This window comes from Gallinula chloropus (genome assembly GCF_964237585.1).
Source record: "Gallinula chloropus genome assembly, chromosome: 5".
Classification (NCBI taxonomy): domain Eukaryota; kingdom Metazoa; phylum Chordata; class Aves; order Gruiformes; family Rallidae; genus Gallinula; species Gallinula chloropus.
Window position 1 is genome coordinate 51,047,925 of NC_140090.1, and position 20,189 is coordinate 51,068,113.

At 40.4% G+C, this 20,189-nt stretch overlaps 1 protein-coding gene across 3 annotated transcripts in view; it reads left to right on the forward strand.

Annotated features, from left to right (window-relative positions):
• Nucleotides 1-13,296, forward strand: part of CCSER2 (coiled-coil serine rich protein 2) — a gene marked incomplete at both ends in the record, with an annotated part of 52,938 nt that extends 39,642 nt beyond the window's left edge. The window contains 3 exons of one of the 3 annotated variants that reach the window (XM_084264474.1): nt 2,419-2,503; nt 7,510-7,549; nt 11,336-11,399. In XM_084264474.1, the coding sequence (XP_084120600.1) occupies nt 2,419-2,503; nt 7,510-7,549; nt 11,336-11,399 (189 nt within the window). Of the gene's footprint in view, nt 1-2,418; nt 2,504-7,509; nt 7,550-11,335 lie in introns of all 3 variants that reach the window. The other 2 variants (XM_084264473.1, XM_084264472.1) reach the window with 2 other exon arrangements.
• Nucleotides 13,297-20,189: the final 6,893 nt, after the last annotated feature.

The window sequence follows — 20,189 nt, forward strand, 5'->3', positions numbered from 1 at the left end:
GTCATGAGACAGGCCTATTTGCAGATACTTATTTCTTTATGTGCAATATCTAAGGGGTTGGTACAACTGTTATCATACATAAACCCAGTATAATTCATAGTAACAGTCTAAATAAGTTCCCAGTGCTTTATTTCCTGGTCCTTACTTGGTTTAATTGATGTTAATTTTTATTATGTTAATGTATGTAATTGATGTACAATTAAATAATGCCTGTTATTTTGATTTTTTTTTTAAATATAAATAAGATATCTGGCATGTATTTGACATGTGCCTCTCTGGAGCAGTGTAAGTCTCAAGACTGCTGATAGAGGTAGAGCTGGTTCTTCTGCTTCCCAGATTATAGAACATTCCCTGGCATTTGTGAGAGGGGGATGAACCCTGCCTGGGGAGCAGTTCTGTTTAGCTGGCAAAACACTGCAGCACGATACTTGCAGTTACCTCATTTACTTCCCCAGTCAGAGTAATGATTAGATACCATGAAGAATTATTAGAACTTAGTACTGTGCTTTGAAGTGCTAATATGGATTTATAAAAATTACTGGGATGTATCAAGGCATCTAAATACTTAATTGCTTACAATAATATCATAACTTAAATAGCTCAGCTGGCTTGTTCTTGTCTTAATATCTCCTTTTAGAGGAGGGGAGAGGGTATAAACTTTTCACTTCCCTTCTTAATGCGTTAAACATTTCAAAGACAACTGGGGAAAAACCCATTGCCAACACAAATCTCTACAAGGTGAGACCTGTACCTCATGGTACTGTGCTTTTTGCTATCTGGAGATACAGTTATGTTTAGAGAATGGAAAGACAATATATTGCAACAGATTATATTATTTTTTCATATTAATTGGCTTAAACTGGTACTGTTATTCTTCCATGCAGGAGTCTTAAAAAATTGTGTTGATGTTAATGGCTACTGTTGAAGGACTCTTAAGAACACTTTAGGTAATCAATAGCTGCATCTAGGCATAACCAGATTAAAGAGATTCCTTAATTTTTTCCTTTAGGTTTTTCTCAAATACTTGTCTTACCTCAGCTTCTGAAGAAGAATAAAGTAGTATTGTCAGATTTTTTTCTTCATTTCCTGTTCTGATTTTAAAATGTTTGGGCTGGTAAATTCAAACACTCGACTAAATGCATTAGTTTTGTTACATCTTGACAGTGTTGCAACTTGGAATAGTGGTGGATAAAACCTAACTAGGCTAGGATAACTGGAAGTTCAGGGAAGTGTTTAAAATTCTGCTAGGATAAATAAAAGCCAAATAATGCTTTATGGAAATAATGTGATGCTCAACAGTGTTGTAAAAGAAGCATGGAAATAAAATACCTCTTGATTGGTTATCCAGCCCTGGCGGTATGATCTGCAGCACACATGCTGTCAAAGAAACTAGAGGAGAGGTATAAACTGGTTTTTGTTGATACAGAGCTTTGCTTGGACATCTTATGCCTGCTGTCTGACAGAGCAGCTACAACTGGTTGCTGTTGCTATCTGCTGGTTACTTGTAGACAGGAGGCAATGGCAGTCATTCCTGTTAACACCAATATTCCAGAAATCATATGAAGTTTTTCAGCTGCTGAATGGTGAAAGGGTTGTAAAGACTTACACCCATCTTGCTGAAATAGGAAATGAAGATTATGTGACTTACGAGGGCAGTTCCAGCTTGGATAGATTTATTTTAAAGGTAAGGGTATGGAGGAAATGATAGACCAGATACTGTTAACTTTCTTGTTTGGAGAATCTAGCAATCACAATGTGTCACTTCTGTGGTGATCTGAAGCATCTGACAGGCAGCCTGCATGGCCTTGATGGGCATGGTTCTCTGATCCGGTAACAGAAAGCTCAAGCTCCAAGAGCTGAGTGCAAGGAAATCAGCTCTGCCACCTCTCCTCTTGCACATTTAACAATGCCATCAAAATATAAATGGAGTAGACTCTAAAGCACCAGGATTTACTGGAAAATCTGTTTCTAGACACTAGAAATTTTTGTTGTATGCTAAAGCTGACTTGTTTTTCAGTAGATTAGTATTAAGCAACTAACTGCTTGGTGAGGCATTTTAAAAACGTCTTTGAAAGCTATAAAAAAGTTACAATTTTAGCATGTATTTTTAACACACAAAGCTCAGCTCCTGTACTTCTTCCCATAGAAACATCTTTAACATAAATGTGTGTGTATATACTGAATAAAAACAGGTATTTTCTAAGATTTCAGACTAGTTTAGGGCATCACAATGTCATTTTTCTTCTGGGCTTTGGTAGCGTGTAGCATTTGCTTATGCGAAGTAGAACAACTGGGTAATACAATGATATATTTCTGGTGGAAAAAGAATGGTGGAGCTTTTTGGTGTCTTGTTTTTTTCTTTTTTTTCCCCTGTTCTCTTTTTTTATTATACTTCTCCCCCTCTCTCTTTCTGCACAGGGTGGGTATTCTGCTCCCTCCTTCTCTCCCTGGCAGGGCTCATTCCAGGGCATCCCTCGGACTGTTCCACCGCACCGCAGACAGAGTGAGTCTGTACCTCTCACTCATCTCCCTCACCGTGTTCCAGTAGAAGCTTCCCCTTTGCACGCACTGTTCATCTTGTAGTATCCTCCTTTCTCAGGCATATTTACAGGCATACACAATAGTCTGTGGCTAACCAAAATGCTTCCTTTGGCCAGCGTATAAGCAACTTAGAGCTTTAACAGTTCTTACATGCTGATGTACTTCAGCGGTTGTTTGGGAAAACCCGAGTAGGCTCCTGTTTCCAGTCTTGTCTTAACATAAGTCTCGCTTGCTGCATTTTCCCTTTCTTTTCCCATTTGTCTGTGTTGTGTTTGCTCATAAGTCTGCATGTGTGCACATGCCAATGTATTTACACGGACACGTTGTGGATGCACGCAAAAACCTTGGTGAGAAAGTGTTGTTTTCATTGCCTCTCACGAGAAGTTTTCTTAACTTTTCAGAATGGCTTCCCTGAAACTAGTTATTTTTTTCCTCCCCTTTTGGTATATATTGTGAAAAGGCTTCTAATCCATTTAAGTGGCTGTTGCAAAACTTGCATGATTTATTAACGTTCTTTATGTGCCAGCTACAATGTGGGCTGATGATAAGATGCATTTGTTCTCTTGGCTTGGATCTGCAAAACAAAAGACAATTGCTGATTTTTAAAACTGTATGCTTACATAGACATAGAGAAATGGTAAGTCTTATTTTGTGCTTTGGTATTGTGTTATAAACACATAATTGTTCCAAGAAATATAACTAGTTCATAAAGCTGAAGTTATATTTTAAAAATGTACTGTAATTTGAAAATTACAGTGTGTTTGACTGCCTTGTGAAGCCCAAGAGTGTATTTGGACAAATAAAGGCAAAAATAAAATTACGGAAACAAAGAAAGATGTCCAGGACCAGTGAAGATCTGAAGAATAAGCTGCACCTTGGAAAACTAAGCTTGTGTCTATCTCAGATTGCAATAATCCAAACTTACTTCAATTGGAAGGAAAAAAATCTTCTGTTTTGTAAACTGTGTTTCAAATACTCTCTTGACGTTTCTGTGACAATGTTCATTTAGACAACTCACTGGGAATGCACAGCCTGTTTCATAGGTGTTTCTTTATGCAATGGAGCACTGTGCTTCATTTTCCTGTGGTGTTTGATGTGGTACTCTGTGTGTGTAATGAACATAGAACCCCTAAAGGTGATCATCGCATCTTCTGTTTCTGGCTGGAGAGCCAGCAGTAGCACTGCTACTGACTCTGGTACCTGTCAGCAGAGAGTCTGAGTTGAAATCAATCAGGTTTAGACTTGAGGAGCATCTAAATGTCACCGTTTTGGGGGCATCATTCACTGACATCTGAAGAAAACTTTGCTAATCTCTTACCGGTTCTTTGAGCACTCGCCTCATTTCTCCGCTCATGGCAGCAGCAGCTTTTTCAGGGATTTCATAGTGAGCTTCCTTGACTAAAGCAGTTTGGATTTAAGCTTTAGTATATATCTTGTGCATTAAATTATATGAATTAATAGTAAAGGAAATAAATCAGATGCAACTGGCCATTGACTAAACTAAAATTAACTTATTTCTTAGGAGAAGCATTCCTATAACTGAGTGTTCCTAGCCTTTTTCTGTAATTCTTGTTTAATCAAAAAGAAATACTGAGAACAAAAATTTCAGTATGAATTAGGAGATTTCCGGGTCACTTTTACGGACAGTCTTGCGAAATCAATGTTTTATCTTTGCATGAATCATCCCATAAAGCAGAAACATTGCTAGAATTATCCCTGGCACCTTTCTCCATAGTACCTCTTCCTTTGGTTCAGCTGGGTTTAGATGTGCTGGATTTTGAGCTAGTAAAGAATGTCAGATGGGGGGGGTTGAGGCAAGCAGTGAGCTCAGTATTGCCACGGAGAATAGGCAAACAGCCTTAAAGTCAATGTTAGCGTTTTTTGAAGTTATATAGCGAAGGTGATGGAGCAGGTGAAGTAGTCTCAGTTTTACTTTGGATGTGTCTTCTGTCTGGAGAAGGTGGAATTCAAGTATTCTCTAACTTCATCCCAAACCTTGCTTGTGAATACTTCAGATTTCTTCCCCGTGTTATTGATAGCGGATGGATACATAGGTCACTTATGAGCACTGTATGCTGAGAGCATAAATCTGTAACCTCTTCATATTTAGTTGTTTGTATAGAATGGTCTGGGTTGGAAGGGACCCCAGGGATCAGAGAGTTCCAACCCCCTGCCACAGGCAGGACCACCAACCTGCAGGCCTGGATCTACACAGGGTTGCCCAGGGCCCCATCCAACCTGACCTTGCACACGCTGAGCATGTGGATGGAGCATCCACAACCTCTCTGGGCAGCCTGTTCCAGCCCCTCACCTCTCTCTGTAAAGAACCTCCCCCTAATATCTCATCTAGCCCTTCCCTCCCTCGGCTTCAATCCATCCTCCTTGTCCTGCCATTGTCTGTCCTTTTAAAAAGCTGATTCCCTTCCTGTTTCTCTGCTCCCTTCAGGGACTGGAAGGCTGCAATGAGGTCCCCCTGCAGCCTTCTCTTGTCTAGGCTGGACAAGCCTAGGTCCCTCAGCCTTTCTTCGTAGGGGATGTGTCCCAGCCCTCTGATCATCTTCATGGCCTCCTCTGAACCCTCTCCAACAGTTCCCCATCTTTCTTGTATTGGGGGCCCCAGCGCTGGACACAGGACTCCAGCTGGAGCTTCAGGAGGGCAGAGCAGAGAGGGACAAGCCCCTCCCTGTCCCTGCTGGCTCCCCCTCTTCTGATGGAGCCCAGGATATCGTTGGCCTTGTGAGCTGCAAGAGCACACTGCTGGCTCTTGTTAAGTTTCTTGTCCACCAGAACCTACAGGTCCTTCTCAGCAGGGGGGGCTACTCTCCAGGAGCTCTTCTCCCAGTCTGTATCTATGCCTGGGATTCCTTTGGCCCAAGTGCAAGACCTTACCTTGCTGTTGAATTTTGCTGCTGTTGTACAGACAAGTTGTGTATCCCTGCTGTGTAAGGGTTCAGTGCTACCACACACTTAGAGTTCTCTGTTAGCACCAGTTGTGAGGTAGGTGTCCCTGCTGCTTTGTTTGACCTAAGAACTTACTGTAATGTGTTACATGTTTTGTGCTTCTAATGAGAATTAATTTTCAATACCTTCATGTTGCTTCAACAGCCTTGGAAACAATTCAGTGCATCTTATTTTATAAACACCTTCCCAGAAACACATTGATTTTAAACAAAATTATATTTTTCTTCCTGTAGCTCAGATGTGTTTTAAGCTCAATTCTTACATAATGCTGCTTTACATTTTTGGCTTGGCAGCAGTATATAATTTCATTGCATAGCGAACTTTCCTCACTATAACTTAAAATTTCTGTGTTTTTATTCTGGAGCTTTAATGAGGCAGCTCTTGAAACTCAGTGTTTAGAATACACATCAGTGAACCCATGAAAAAACTCTTGTTGTAATACAGTAATAATGTACCACATCCTTTAGGCCCTACCGCTTCTCCACACAGCAGCACGCATGAACGCTGCTGTGTTACTCCAAGCATTGTGGCCGTTCACATCTCTGCTTAGGTGCCCTTCATGGAGCAAATACTTAGGCTTTTGGTGTGTAAGTGTTCCAGGAACAGCTAACCTAAGCACTTTTGGCAGGTGACACGTAGCTTTTTATCACCAGCAGCAGAGCCACTGTGTGCATGTTGACTACAAATTTGGTCCAGGCTTTGCTTTTTCGTGCCTTTTTTTTCTCTTTTAAAACAAAGGTGTCTTGCTTAGTATGAGCCAAACCCTTATTGACTAATTCAGGTTCTTTGTAGATGTTAACGGAACAAAGTTGCCTTAGGATATTATGCTGTACAAAGAAGTGTCTTTTAAGAAACTTTCTCCCAAGTTTGGTAGTTGCAGATTGGATTGAGAGACGTCTCTTGTACCTAAGAATATATATTTGCAAACAAAGAATTCTGTGTGCTCATATTTGTCTGTTTGTTTCACATAGATCTGTATTTATGGATGAAATGCCTGCTTTGGTGTGGTTTTATATTAAGCAGTTTTTCTCTGAGAAAGTATCTTTCTTGAAGTTGGGGGTTTTATACAGCCTATGCAAAAAAATATGCTATGCCATGTTACCAATTATTTCACTACCTTCATGCTGTGCTGGAAGGTGGAGAAAAAAGGCAACAGAGTAGTTTTGTATTGTTATTTGAGGTCATATTCCTTACTGTGGTATCTTTTTTTTTTTACAATGTTGAAATACAAGTGCTTATAGCTAGCTAAAAGGCAAGGTTGGGGGGGACTCCAAAATGAAGGGCTTGGCCAATGCTACAGATTTAAGGTGTGAAATCTTGATGTTTTCCAGAGGTAGAAAATGAGTTTTCCAGTAAAGCCTTTCAGCTTTCAAAAGATGACTTGTGAAATGACAGCTAAAGCTGTGCCAAAGCAGTGAGATAGGAGATGTCAGAACTGATCAGAAAATGAAAAACTTCTGTAGTAGGGTTTGTGTCCCTTTCTTCCCATCCCCTCCAGAAAGAAATCATGGTAATTTGGAGCCTCTTCAAGCTCCTGAGCAAGTTCCTAGGAAGATGGGTTATTAAACAATATGGACAACATGTTCAAAATATGTAATACGTTGTATCTTAGGACGTTGTTGGTAGGTATCTGACACGTATGTGTACGGATGCAGATAATATTGATGTATACAGTTGTAATCATACATGCAAATTCTAGGTACAGCTCTAAACAGTGTTTGAAGTGTGAGACATTAACTGTGTTAAAAGATTGCAAGTTACAAGAGCAAAGGTATGCTGTGCAGATCTTGCTATAAGTATTATTTATACTTTGTTACTTAAATGCTATTGCTGCCTTTGTTTCTGGAAGGTGGATTAAAAACCCATGGGGGAACACGGTAATTGCAATTTAAATGGTGAAAAGTTGCAGTTCTGTCATGGCAATTGCTCGTTGTTTTGTCTTGGTCCTCTGACATCATTGTCCTTGTCTTTTTCTTGTCTCTGCTTTCCCATTATGCTATTGGCAAGGAGTTGAGAAGTTAGTCCATTACTTCTGTGATAAAGCGTGGTACAGTACAACTTCAGATTTCTTCCCATTTCCTCCTCATGCATTTTCACTGTTGGTTTTTTTGCCCTATGCATGGTGCATGTCTATCAGAGATGTGCATGCAGTTCTCAGATCTCTCATTGCTTCACTTCCCTCGTTCCGCAAAATACTGTGGTGAGAAAATGCCTCTATTTCCTTTGGCAGGGGTATTGTGTAGAGAAATCAAGATGGGGACAGAGGTTAGAGATAGAGAATAATTAAAACAGCTGAAGGGAGTTTTAAAGTAGTGAGACAGCAATGAGTATCACTGCTGTGGCCACATTGATTGAAGTTATCACTGTAACGTGCTTGTCTTGGTTCTCCAAGACAAAGGTGATAGAATCTTAGTGGTTCAGTAACTGTGTAGTAATGGTAATCCTCTTCATGGACGTGTTGTCATTTTTCTCTGCATGATGTAACAGCAATTTTTACTTGAAACAAGAGAAAAACCTCTTAAGTTAATATGATAGGGCGTGTAATTTAGTATTTTTGTGTGCATTGATACATGCAAGTCTTGAAAGCTCTTTTTGGTACAAAAAGGTCTGGTTTTGGGCAAAAAGAAGCATGTGCACAAAACATTTTTTCCTAATGCGCTTTCAATTTGGGGAAAACTAGTTTTCTTCAGGTAGACTGTACCTGAAAAGTTGAGAGTGCAACTCTATTTTAGGAGGATCCCAAAGGAATGCAGATGTTTGTCCACCTGAGTATTTTCTTTGTGGGCCAAAAATAGAAGTCTGGTTAGTATGACAGTCAGTCCCACCCCAGTATATTATCAGAAGTGCACTCAAAACAATGCAGGTGCTGTGAAACAAAATACTATGCCTGGAAGGTAGAATGCTGCTTTGTCTTTCTATACTCTCTTCTCCTTGAGATAGAATTCACCAAGTACTAGTCCTTCTGCTGGCTACTTGTTTTTCTTGACTTACAAGGTTGTTATAATTTATTAAGGTTTCACTAATAAAAAGAAAACTGGTGGATAAAGCAAATATGTAAGCTGTCAATGAAGACAAGGTAGTTTTGTGTTAGATACCTTGTGAACTGTTACTTGCAAATTTTGGAAGTGGTGTTTTTCTGCTTTCGCTATCATCTTGAATGTTAATGCGTGCAGTAATCTGAAGAGATGAAAACCTGTAATCATGATAATTGGACAGACTATGTCTAAGTAGAAATACGAAATTAAAAAACAGTACAGTATTTAAAACCACTTAGTGAAGATGATGCTGTAGCTTTAGTGTCCTCGTGGTTCTGATCATGTAGCTGTTTTCTAGCTTTCAGTTGCTAACTATCTGGATGTTAGGTTGCTTAGACTTTTTAGGTTATGAAGGATAATGAGGAAAATAAGCATTTGGCTATTTTCATATATAAAAATGAAAAATTGTCTAAAGCTCAAATAACACCTCGTTTCTGTGAAAAGAACTCAAAATACCATTATTGAAAGTTTGTTGCATTGCTGTATTTCAGTTGGGTTTGTGTTTAACTCAAATTCCCATACAAATTTAGGGTTTTTTGTAACTTAAAGATTTCTCCTTTTGCTGATTAATATGCCTAGGATTTTTTAATATAATGGGTTTGCAATGATCACATTAGATTTCTATCTGCATTTTTGAAGAGTGGCATTTAGAGACCCATTCTAGGTGAGGGGGAGAAGCTTTCTGACAAGCATTTTTACATATTAAAATTTGACAACGTACCATTTGCTATAAACGTACTGATATTTTTACTTCAAGTAGGATTAGGAAATTTTAATTAATTGTTGAAGTGTTCCTTTCTGACCTAAGGAATGTGCTTTGGCAGGGGGGTTGGACTCGATCTCTTGAGGGCCCTTCCAACCCCTAAGATTATGATTCTGTTTGTATGGCTATCAGGCATATTGTGCTTTGGTTCCTACACTCGTTTTTAGCAGGTTTGGATTTGGAGGTGAGGTTTCAGATTGATTAAACCATTTTGGCTAACATCTGTCCATCAGCTTCTAAGCTGGAAGGATAATGTTTTCTATAACCAATTACATAAACACTGAAAAATTACAAAAATATCTAGAGGATTTTTTTTAAACTGTAATTCTCTTAATGTGTTGAATTATTAATTGTGTTTAGTACTTCCTTCCTGTAGGATTGCTTGGTTAAGAAGGATTCACAAAGTTAAGCTAGCTTTGATCACGTAAGGAATAATATTTTTAATACTCATTTGACACTATTTGAAGTTGTTTTTTTCTCTCTTTTTTTCTTTTTTCCCTTTCTCCACCACCTTCTTTCCAAAACCATTCAGATAGCCCAACATATTTGCACCTACCTATCCCTTGCTGACATCACTGGTCCAGCTTAAATGTTGCCTTTGCTTGCAGGTAGAACCGGTGCATTCCAAAGGGAAACACTGCTAGTAAATAAATAATTGCTAGAGAAACCTTCATGTTTCTCTCATTGCTTTTAATTTTTTCTTTTTTTTTTCTTGAATGTTGAATTTTCAGTAGTAATCCTGACAGGGGAAAGATGAAAGGCTTACAGGATCCAGAAATGAGTTATCATTCTAGAAATGGAAGAGGAATTTGGCACATACAGCTATCGTTTTTTTGCTGCTGATTCTAAGAGCAGCTAAAAGGCCAGCCAACTAATCGCCTTTCTCATTTAGAAAAGATGAAACATACAAGGGTAGTTGAAGTGATGTTTTAAATCAAATGTCTTAAACATTGCTGCTTTTTTACTGACTGTATTTCAGTAGTAAACAAATATTATAGGCTTTTTTACTATGTACATGCAGTCTATTAGTTGGTAGATCAGACTAGCTTGTAGCAGCTCATTTCCCCTTTTTTATAAAGAAAATGAGGAAATCATCCCAACAAAAAACTATAGTTTAAGTTTTGCCATGAATTGCAGAATTTTTCATAATTTTTCCAGGATCTGCATAAAAGTTGTAGGTCCGGGATGTGTTTGTGAAACTAGTGCACACATTAATCTTTAAAGTCTTCTTACAGGGAAGAGCAACAAGAAAGTAGAAATGACCTAGATGAGGTACCTGCAGATCTCTTGTCTGATACATTACTGGTCAGACTGTAGCTTCTGATCAAATGTCAAGTTTTCATTAAGTGATCTTTATCCCGTGGTTCTCAGTGTAGGACTGTGCGATTTCTAGCTTGACATGTATGCTGTCATAGGTGGTTTCTCTGTCAGCCCATTTGAAATCCATTCACGATCGAACAGTTACCTGGGTCCAGTCAGAGCCTGATTACACGGTACCTGTATCAAACTTCCTGACCTCCCTAAAGCAAGGAAAGCGCACTATGAGTTCTTGTGATCCGTTAAACTCCTTCCCTGCCTGTACGGCACGGAACATTGATAAAAGGTTTGGGTTAGTTGACTCGTGTATGCAGTGACTAGAAATGAAAAGATGGGTACAGTCTGATAGCCGTGTCAGTTGTTGATTTAAGCACTTGATTCAGAACTGATCAGTACTCGTGTGCCATTCTTACGCTGTCCTGCAGATCTAGGTGAAACCATCAACCATGCCTTTCTCATGTTTCTTTAAGCTAATCAGTTTCTTTTTTTGTCTTTATGTTATTGCATATTTCAGTGCTAGTGTAATTTTTTCCACTTAAGCTGCAACTCTCATTTGTCCCATGAACCATCCTGTTTTGCCAAAGTCAAAGTTTTGATTTTAAAAACCAGATGTACAGCTCTTATCAAGCATCCAGTCAGCGCACGTTGGATTCGGAATGTTACCTGGTGTTTTCTTTGCCTAATACTTGTATGTGTTTTTTTTTTTTCCCTTTAACAGCCTCAAGTACTACAGCCTTCCAGCAGCCTTCCCAGTTCCACAGACCTCGCCCAGGGAAAACTAATAAAAATGCCACCTACCGAGGCCCACAGTGAATCCCCTAAACATGGTCTGCATGAAAATAGCAATCGTCAGAATCAAAATGCTGCAAATGTCTCTCTCACAAATAGCCTGAACGATGTAAACACTCTAAGGAACATACAGTTAACCATAAAAGATAAGAATGCATCGTATTTGAAGAATTTGAAAAATAAAAATAATGAAGACCCCAGAGAGGTGGCTAGTGACAAAAAAGGTACATTACCATCTCGTTCTTGTTTTCAGACCTCTACACAAGCTGATGCTGCAGAGGTGCAGACTGAGATAGCTATGAAAGGTCAACCCTCATCCACAAACCAGGCTTCTGGGCCAAAGACTTCAAGAATCGCAAAGCCCCCAAATGCTTTAGTGCCTCCTACGATGGCCGTTCTCGCAAGATCTGCAAATCATTCTGCTGCTTCCAAGGAACCTGAGGTTCTACCACCAAGTAGTTCGACTCAGCTACAGCCAGCATCTGGTCAGGATAACCTAAAGAGTAAACAGAATCAAAAAGTGTCTAAACTTCGCCCACCGACTATGTCCTTTGTTAAATCGAAGCAAACGAGCAGTCAGAAACCCACACCGGTATGTGCAGAGCCTCAGAACACCTGCTTGAAGACTAACATCCCAAAGCCACCAGTACAGAGAAAGGAAAATGTGCAAACACAGAATACCAGTTTGCATGCTGGGGATGGTTTGCCCTCTAACCGGCATTCCCGCCTCCCTAAACCAAAGACACATTGAGAACATTACATCTCATTGAATGATGCCATACATTAAACTGCTTCCAATGTATTGACTGCCTTTGAGGCTGCTTTCTCTACAGCCTGCACATCCTGAGTGAATATTAAAAACAGCATCTTTCTTCAGTGTTTGCGTACTCCATCTCGTTACGTTCTGAGGCCTGCATTGTGAGCTGTGCGGCTTCTCTTGAGAGCCTTGGATGGTATTGTAGCTCTGTATGACAGATTGTATTGCCCAGTGATCTTAAGAGTTAAGCAAATACTGAAGTCTGTGCTGACCACAAATACCAGAAAGCTGCACTATGTATTTCAGGACAGCAGAAATAATTTCTTACCTCTGTTGATTTGAGTTTATTAGACAATGAAATTGCTATTCAGTTTAACTTCTTGGTTCTGAGTACTTGTTAGGTTAGAGTGGTGGGAACTTAGACTTATTAGCCGATGTTTTATTGGCCATAGTTCTGACTCTGTATTCCAGAGGCCTATGCAAATATCCCTGTATTTATCGTTATCTCAAGACTGGCATATTTAATGTTATTTAATCTGATGGGTTGGGTGGGTTGTGTTGTTTTGTTTTGCTGTAACCTGAAGTTGCTCAGTTCTTTTATCCCATTTTTCACTGTTCACAGACAATAAGTAGATTTCACAGGGTGAAATGAATCTTCTCTTAAATGTCGTTTGTTAAAAGATTGTGGTATGTTTTTATTGTGTTGAATAGACACGTTGCCGGGTAGATTCTTGAAACGCAGTGCTAAGGATACTTGTGCAAAACCTTCCAATACGGGCTCTTATAAATTGGTAAGTAGGGAGCCTCTGGGAACGAGGGGTCCATAACACCTATGCCAAGGTTGCACAACATGCATTTTAATTAATATTTTTTTAAACCTTTATTGTATTATTGTATTTATTGATTTCTGTTCAATATTGAAAGACTCTAAAGTACCTGACTTGAAATTTTGCACACACTTTGCCATATATGTAAGGATTTGAAACTATTTTACAGAATAAAACTTGTATTTAAAATAATAATATTTTTAAAATATTAATTAACTCCACTTACTTGCTTTGAGCAATGCTATTATATCTACTCCAGAGCTGGTACTCGTAAGAGTTTTTCAGAGATGTTTATTTTGGTTTTGTTTGGGGTCTTATTGTAAATTTTGTTTTTGTAATTTCTCGTGTGTGTGATAACTGGGGAGGAGATTTTTGGGGAAACAAACCAACCAAACAACACTTTTCTGTTCTCTAGGAGAAGTACTTTTTTCTGAAAGTGGTCTGGAAATATGCCAATCATGGTACATCTATGGGACCATGATGCATGTGCTGTGAGATATATGCATATCCAGTGAAGCTTTCCAGAAACCTAATGTCATGTCCCATCTCTAGTACTTCCCTTTTTTCCCCATCGATGTCTCTTGAATGTTTCCAACTGGGTTTTGGTGGGGATATTTCTATTCTTGAATTAGTTTTAAAATCAGCAGCAGAAGGCTATTACAATAACTTGGCTCAAAATATGTTCCTGAACAGCAAATAATGTCAGTGAAATGAACTGTAGTAAGATTTTGTTCTAGGCTGTGGCTATAGGACGTCGACGTATTACAGGGTTTTCTTTGAGAGAATTAAAGCGAGCGGGTAGAGACATTTCATCAAGTTCAATAATCCCTTTCTGTACGATGAGCCCTTTAACTGGGGCTATCCTCATGGGTACCGTAGTTGGATGGGAGGAGGAAAAAACCTATAATCATGCCACCTGAATTTCTTAGTATATAACTAATATCCTAGCAAGCTTTTGGATTTGTCACGCTATAAATTCTTTTAACTGGCAACAAAGTGGGGAATTGAAAAGCATGGCGGGGGTGCAATGAGTATGTGGGGAGGTTCTGTTTCCAATCTGCTTATGTCAATCTGAAACGAGGATTTCCTATTAATTGGGATGAAGACAATGTAAGCAAGAAACAAGGCTAACTCTAATTGTTGCAGTTGGCACAGGATCAAAATAACTACAGATCAAGCTTGTTGTAACTATTATTCTCCAGTAATAATTATTTATTTTCCTTGAAAAGCCTTGAACGAGATAGCCTTCAGAGTAAGTATTTACTTTTGATAAGAAAATAAAGCTGTCCTTTTATACTCCCCAAAACTAGCTCCTGGCAGCTAACCGTGTTACTCAGGAGCTTAAAAACTCCTGGTTCATTTCCTGGTGCATATAGATTTCTGTGGAAGGTTTTTTTCTTAAGTTTCCTTTCCTTGAAGGGAAGCTGGTTTTATTTTTAGTTGTATATGACTTTTTGTAAAAAGATGTTGGTCACTTAATGCTATTGACAGAGATATTTCACCGTGAGTTCTTTTGCTTCTTTTTCTGGAGGTGTCACCAGCCTGATTTAGTGATGTTGAAATCTTTATGTTTACATTTAGAAATATAGATATCTATCTGCACCTTTACTGAAAAATAAGGAACAAAGCAGAGAGATAAGGGCTTTCATAAAAATTCAAGTAGTCGTGGAGTTGTTTTCCCCAGAAGAACAAAAATACCTTTTGTGGTGGTTTTCTGTTGGGTTTTGGGGGTTTTTTTCGGTGTTAAAAGAGGTTATAATAAGTAGATTATATTCTTTGTGACAGCATTTCCTTATTTTGTTCTGGCAGATTAGTGAGACATTGAGCTGGAGACAGCAGGATTTGGTTGTGGATGAGAGAGGTGCTAGCCTGAGTTGTATTTGTATTCAGCTGCTAACCTCGCATCCTGCTAAAGACATCTGCATATTTTGGCTCTTCAGACTTTACCAGGGAAGGCTCTGTAGCAAGTATATAGTAAGTCCAGAGTATGAGCAAAGCCTGTCAGTAGATGGGCAACTGAAAGAGAGTAGTGAAGTTGGGAGCTTCACTTCAGTGAAGAACAGGGGTTGTGGGCGGGGGTGGGCCAGATGAAGAGGATGCTCTGTACAGTTTGTCAAATGGGATTAAGTAAGTTCTTCCAGGTGACATAGATACTGTTGGAAGGCACAGATATATCATCAGTACTGGTGCAGATTATCTTAAATGTGTAAATGAAAGTATTTGGTATCTTCAGGTTTGTTGTTTGGGGTTTTTTTTTGTTTCTAAAACTGGTTTATTGCCATTTTTTTGTTTTGATTTTTCATTCTTTTGTGCAATATTCACAGAAGTATTAAACTACTGTTCAGTATGTGTGTACAGAGGCAGTCACACGTTTTAACAAGTGAATAAACACAAAAGAAAAAAACCAGAATTGCACTTTAAATGAGCTTTATTGCTTGGAGTTGTGCCTAAAATAATCTAGATGCCTCCTGCTGTGCGTGGCTTTTTGTTTGAAACTAATTTCCCTGCTAGTGTTGCCATTTCCAAGGTATCTTCACATCACTCTCACGGAATCGATATGCGCTCTAGCATGGTTAAAAATATTCATATAGTGTGCTGAGGTTTTGTTGTGCAATGGCTTTAATTTAACTGTGGAAGTTTAACTCTTGACGATGCAGGCAGATGATTACCTTTCCCTTTCCCTGAAGCCAGCACTTCCTACTGCCGGTCGAGGCTGACAGCAAGGCTTCCCCAGGACTAGCATAGCCCTTCAAGAATTATGTTCCCAGCATATGTTTTTGTCGGAGAAGAGTGCAATATTATCTCTTAGGCTTTCTCAAAATAATCGTAAAGGCCCTGAAAATCCAAAATGGTCCTGAATTTTTCATGCAGTTCCAAAATAAAACCCGTGGGTTCCTCAACTTAAATCTCATAGTGGTGAGACTAGACGTAGCAACTAGACTGCATCATAAATCGGTACAGTTAATCTCATCCTTGATCTAAATGCTGATTTGTTGTAACGATGCTAGAAAACACAATACCACTTGTGTGATTTCCTTTGTTTGCATGTCACAACCATATGCACATTCTGAAGCGTAGGTTGCATGTTGAGGGGACGTATTTCTGGTTTTGCACAGCACATAATCCTCTTAATACGGACACTTTTCTTGCCATACACGTGGAAATCTGTTCTTGAATTGGGCTTCTGTAGCTATCCCTTATCTGGTCCTAGTGGCTGCTTCTGAGCAGAGCAGATTTAATATGTGATCCTGGTGGTAGGTCTCAGTATAGTAACCTTACGACTATGCTGTCAAGAAACAGTCATTGTCGTGGTAAAGCTGCTCACTGCCTACTTAACTGTAAAAGCACCACAATAAAAACAGTATTATTCCAGTATCAGTGAAGTCTTACATTCAATACTAGCTAAAACAAGAGGTACCCTTACTATCTGCTTTGTTGTTTTTGGTTTTTAACCCAGGCCAGAGTAAATACTGTATATTGGAATTTGCTTGTAAAGTTGATTTAAAAACCTGTATGTAAAAATTCTTTCCTCAATGTTGCTCTAGTGAATAAAAATAAAAGTCATAATTATAATAAGTATCTATTTCTCCTGCCTGTTCACTTCATGTACATATTTTTAAGTCATGAACTGTGCGGAATTATAGGACAGTAGGCAGAGAATTTTGGGGGAGGAAGAGGTTGCTTATGATTTCTCATCAAATTATCTTTTCCTGCAGATTTGTAGTCTTTTAGCATGAGACTTTTTTGCTAGAGGAAAAATAAAGAGGCCATAGAAAAGCTAAATGCTTTAATGTAATCTCCAGGTGAACAAGGACTGATGTGGGTACATTTTAAAGGTACGTTCTCTCACATCTAATGCACAGTTAAGGAGAGGAGGATATTTCATAGAGTTTTCTTATGATAATTTTAACTAATTAATTAAGAGGTTAATTTGAGAGAGGTATTTCCCCACAGGAGTCCAAATCAATGCGACATGCATACATGGCAACGTGCATAAAAAGCTCCTAATTGTGTATCAGTATTTTGGCCATGGTTTGAATGGTTTATTATTCTTGAGAGAAAAGGAAACCTGCAGCACTAACTTCATCTGGCCTGTTTCAGTAGGTCAAAGTTCAAGTTTGAAATTCTCATTAAGATTTGGGGATTGGTAAGGGAGAATCCTATAGTTTTAAGTAAGAACGCTTACTAAAAGAAAAACGCTGCGGAGGCCCTTGTAATCCTTAACTTTTAAGGTTTTATTTTGAGCTTCAAACAGGTGTTTTAGGTACCTTCCTCAACTGAGGCCCCAAAAGGTAATCACATACTGTGGATCTTCCTGTGTCGTATTCTGCTGGATAGAAGAGTTCTTTGTTACTTGGTGGACAAGAGTGTTGCAGTCGTGTCTCATCTTATTGGTGTGATCACCAGACCTCAAAAGGCTGACACAGTGACTAAGTAAATTGTGTTCCAAACTGCTGTAATTCACAGCTTCCCTGTCTTCCCTGCCCTCTCCCATCCAGTGGCAAAGCCCTTGTGGTAGTGATGAGCCATGTCCTGCTGACAGGACTGGTGGAGATGGTCTCCTGACACTGGAAGAGATCTGCCCTGCTGCCATTGGGCAGAACACCACATGTCGAGAGGAGTTTGAGAAATTTCTGACATTTCTCATCTTTTGCAACCCAGAATCAACACCCTTGGCATCTTTCCTTCTACAGGAATGGTTTGTCCTCAGGAGCACAACTGGATGCAGCTGAACTAGTTAGACCAGTCAATACTGAAGCATGTGTGACATGAACAGAGATTCACGTGGTTGTGTCTTTCCCTAGGTTGTGATTGTTAGTTGCTGTTTCAAATGAATGTGGGCTTTTAGCAGAGGACATTGTGCACAAATGCCACAGGTCTAAAAATGAGCTGATTGAGAAGTTAATGCTAATCGGTCAGAATGTAAGGCAAGAGGAGGATTTTTCTCTTGGGGCGGGGGGGGGGGGGGGGGGGCGGGTCTAGTTGTTTTCTGTGAAACCACAGGCAGGAAGAGTCCTCCCATACATGGGGTAGTTCCATGTGCTTGTTCAAAGTCCTCACCTAATGTGGTGGTGGGAGTCTTAGCATGAAGCTAAAGGCAGAAATAAGCTCCTTGCACAACAGACCAGAAACTCCATTTTAAGGATTACTTTGAATTTGGTTATTCCAAAGCAGACCAAGATCTGAATAAGCATGAAAGCTGTTTAAAGAAAACTCTTGCTTCCATCACAGGCTCTGACAGTCACTTCAGTAGCTGAAAGTGTTTCATGACAGAAGCTGGCTTTTAAAAGCCTATTACAATGCAAGCCTCTGAAATAGCCCAGACTGGCAGGCATTCAAAAGCAGGCTGAGAGGATGGGATGCTCCAACAGTTACTTTACTTTTTTCTGTTTTCAAAAACATTCCATAGAGCTGCAGCGATTTGGGAGAACCATTTAAATGGACCCTCACATTCTGACACAGCCTGGTTCCCTTAATACCTCTCCAGTCGAAACTGTTCGGAGCTATTCCATTCTGATGATAGTAAGGAAATTAGGGAATTTTACAGGCTGATTTTTCAAAGGTGCTTCTCCGTAACTCAGACTACTACAGGGAACTTGCAGAGTTCAGTCCTGGCTTATAAACCCTCTGAAGTTCTGCTCCGTAATTTCTGTGGGTTGTTGCTGTGTTGGGTTTTTGGGTTGGTTTTGGTTTTTTATACTACGGTAGCAACCTAGAAGTGCCTAGTCTCAGGCAAGAAGCCCTTTGTGTGAGATGTCGTACCAGGTAGTAGAGGCGAAGCAGTTATTGCTGCAAGATAGACAGCAGAAGGTTGTCAAGCTGAGTTGATCCTGCCAGGATCTGAACTTATGTTTCTAGAAAGCCTATGATGTTCAAACCATATGCTTGTAACGCGTTGCCGATTTGGTATTACCATGTAGGGAAGCTTAATGATACATAAGCTCTCTGCTAATAATGCTCCTGTGCATTTTATGCTGGCATTTGATTTCTTACTTCAAAGGATTTAGTGCAGGTCTGTGTGTGCGCAATATATTAACGGTTGTGGAAAACTCTGTGTGTGGCACTTCTGGGACATGCCAGGTGCTGAAAAAAACATGCAAAGTATGTATTTCCTTTTAAGTATGCTTCTAATGACACTTGTGAGCTGCTTTGTGGGTGTTAATTTTCTCAAGAGCTTATCTTTGACAGTTGTTGCTCTGTTAGGTAATATGGTTTAGTTTCAGGTAAATTACAGAATCACAGAACAGAATTACAGAGCATTAGGAGTTGGAAGGGAACTCAAAAACTCATCTAGTTCAACCTGCCAGAGCAGGATCACCCAGACTGAATCCCACAGGAACGCATCCAGGCGCGTTCGGATGTCTCCAGAGAAGGAGACTCCACAACCTCTCTGGGAGGTGTCCCAGGGCTCCCATCACCCTCACAGTGGAAAAGTTCCTCCTTACATCCCATGGAACTTCCTCTGCTCCAGCTTGCACCCACTGTCCCTTGTCCTATCACTGCTGTCACTGAGAAGCATCTGGCTCCATCCTCCTGCCTCACCCTTTACATATTTATAAACATTAATGAGGTCACCACCCTTCAGTCTCCTCTTCTCCAAGCTAAAGAGGCCCAGGTCCCTCAGCCTGTCCTCGTAAGGAAAGTGTTCCACTCCCTCCATCACCTTGGTGGCTCCTGGGGCGCTGTGCTGTGTCTGGGGGCAACTCCACAGCGAAACCGCTTCCCCGTGCAGCGCTCCGCCCTCGGCCGGGCCGCAGCGAGACCTCCCCAGCGCTGCTGCGCTCCCAGGGCAGGCCCGGCCCGGCAGGCAGCCGCCCCCGGGGCTGCGTCATCGGGGCTGCCGTACGGAGCCATCCCCTCCTCTCGTCGTCCCGCCAGCTCCGCTGGGCCGGCCCCGGGCTGAGCAGCGACGATCCCTGCAGGGATGAAGGCGCTGGGCAGTCGGCGGCCGTCCTTGCCGTAGCGCCGAGGGCGCAGGGGCCGCTCCCCCAAAGGAGCACCGACCTGTAGGTTTGGCGTTGGACACGCATTCAACGCGTTTCTGGGGAATCTAATACGTGTTCGTAGCGATTCCAGGATTGGGGTTTCCTTCTCTTTTCATCTTTTTATGGTATTTCCACCTCTGGACTAATTTGAGCCGAGGGGCGCTCTTCCTCATCCTTGTCTTCCTCAAGGGCCGTAGCTTCGTCCTGTCATGC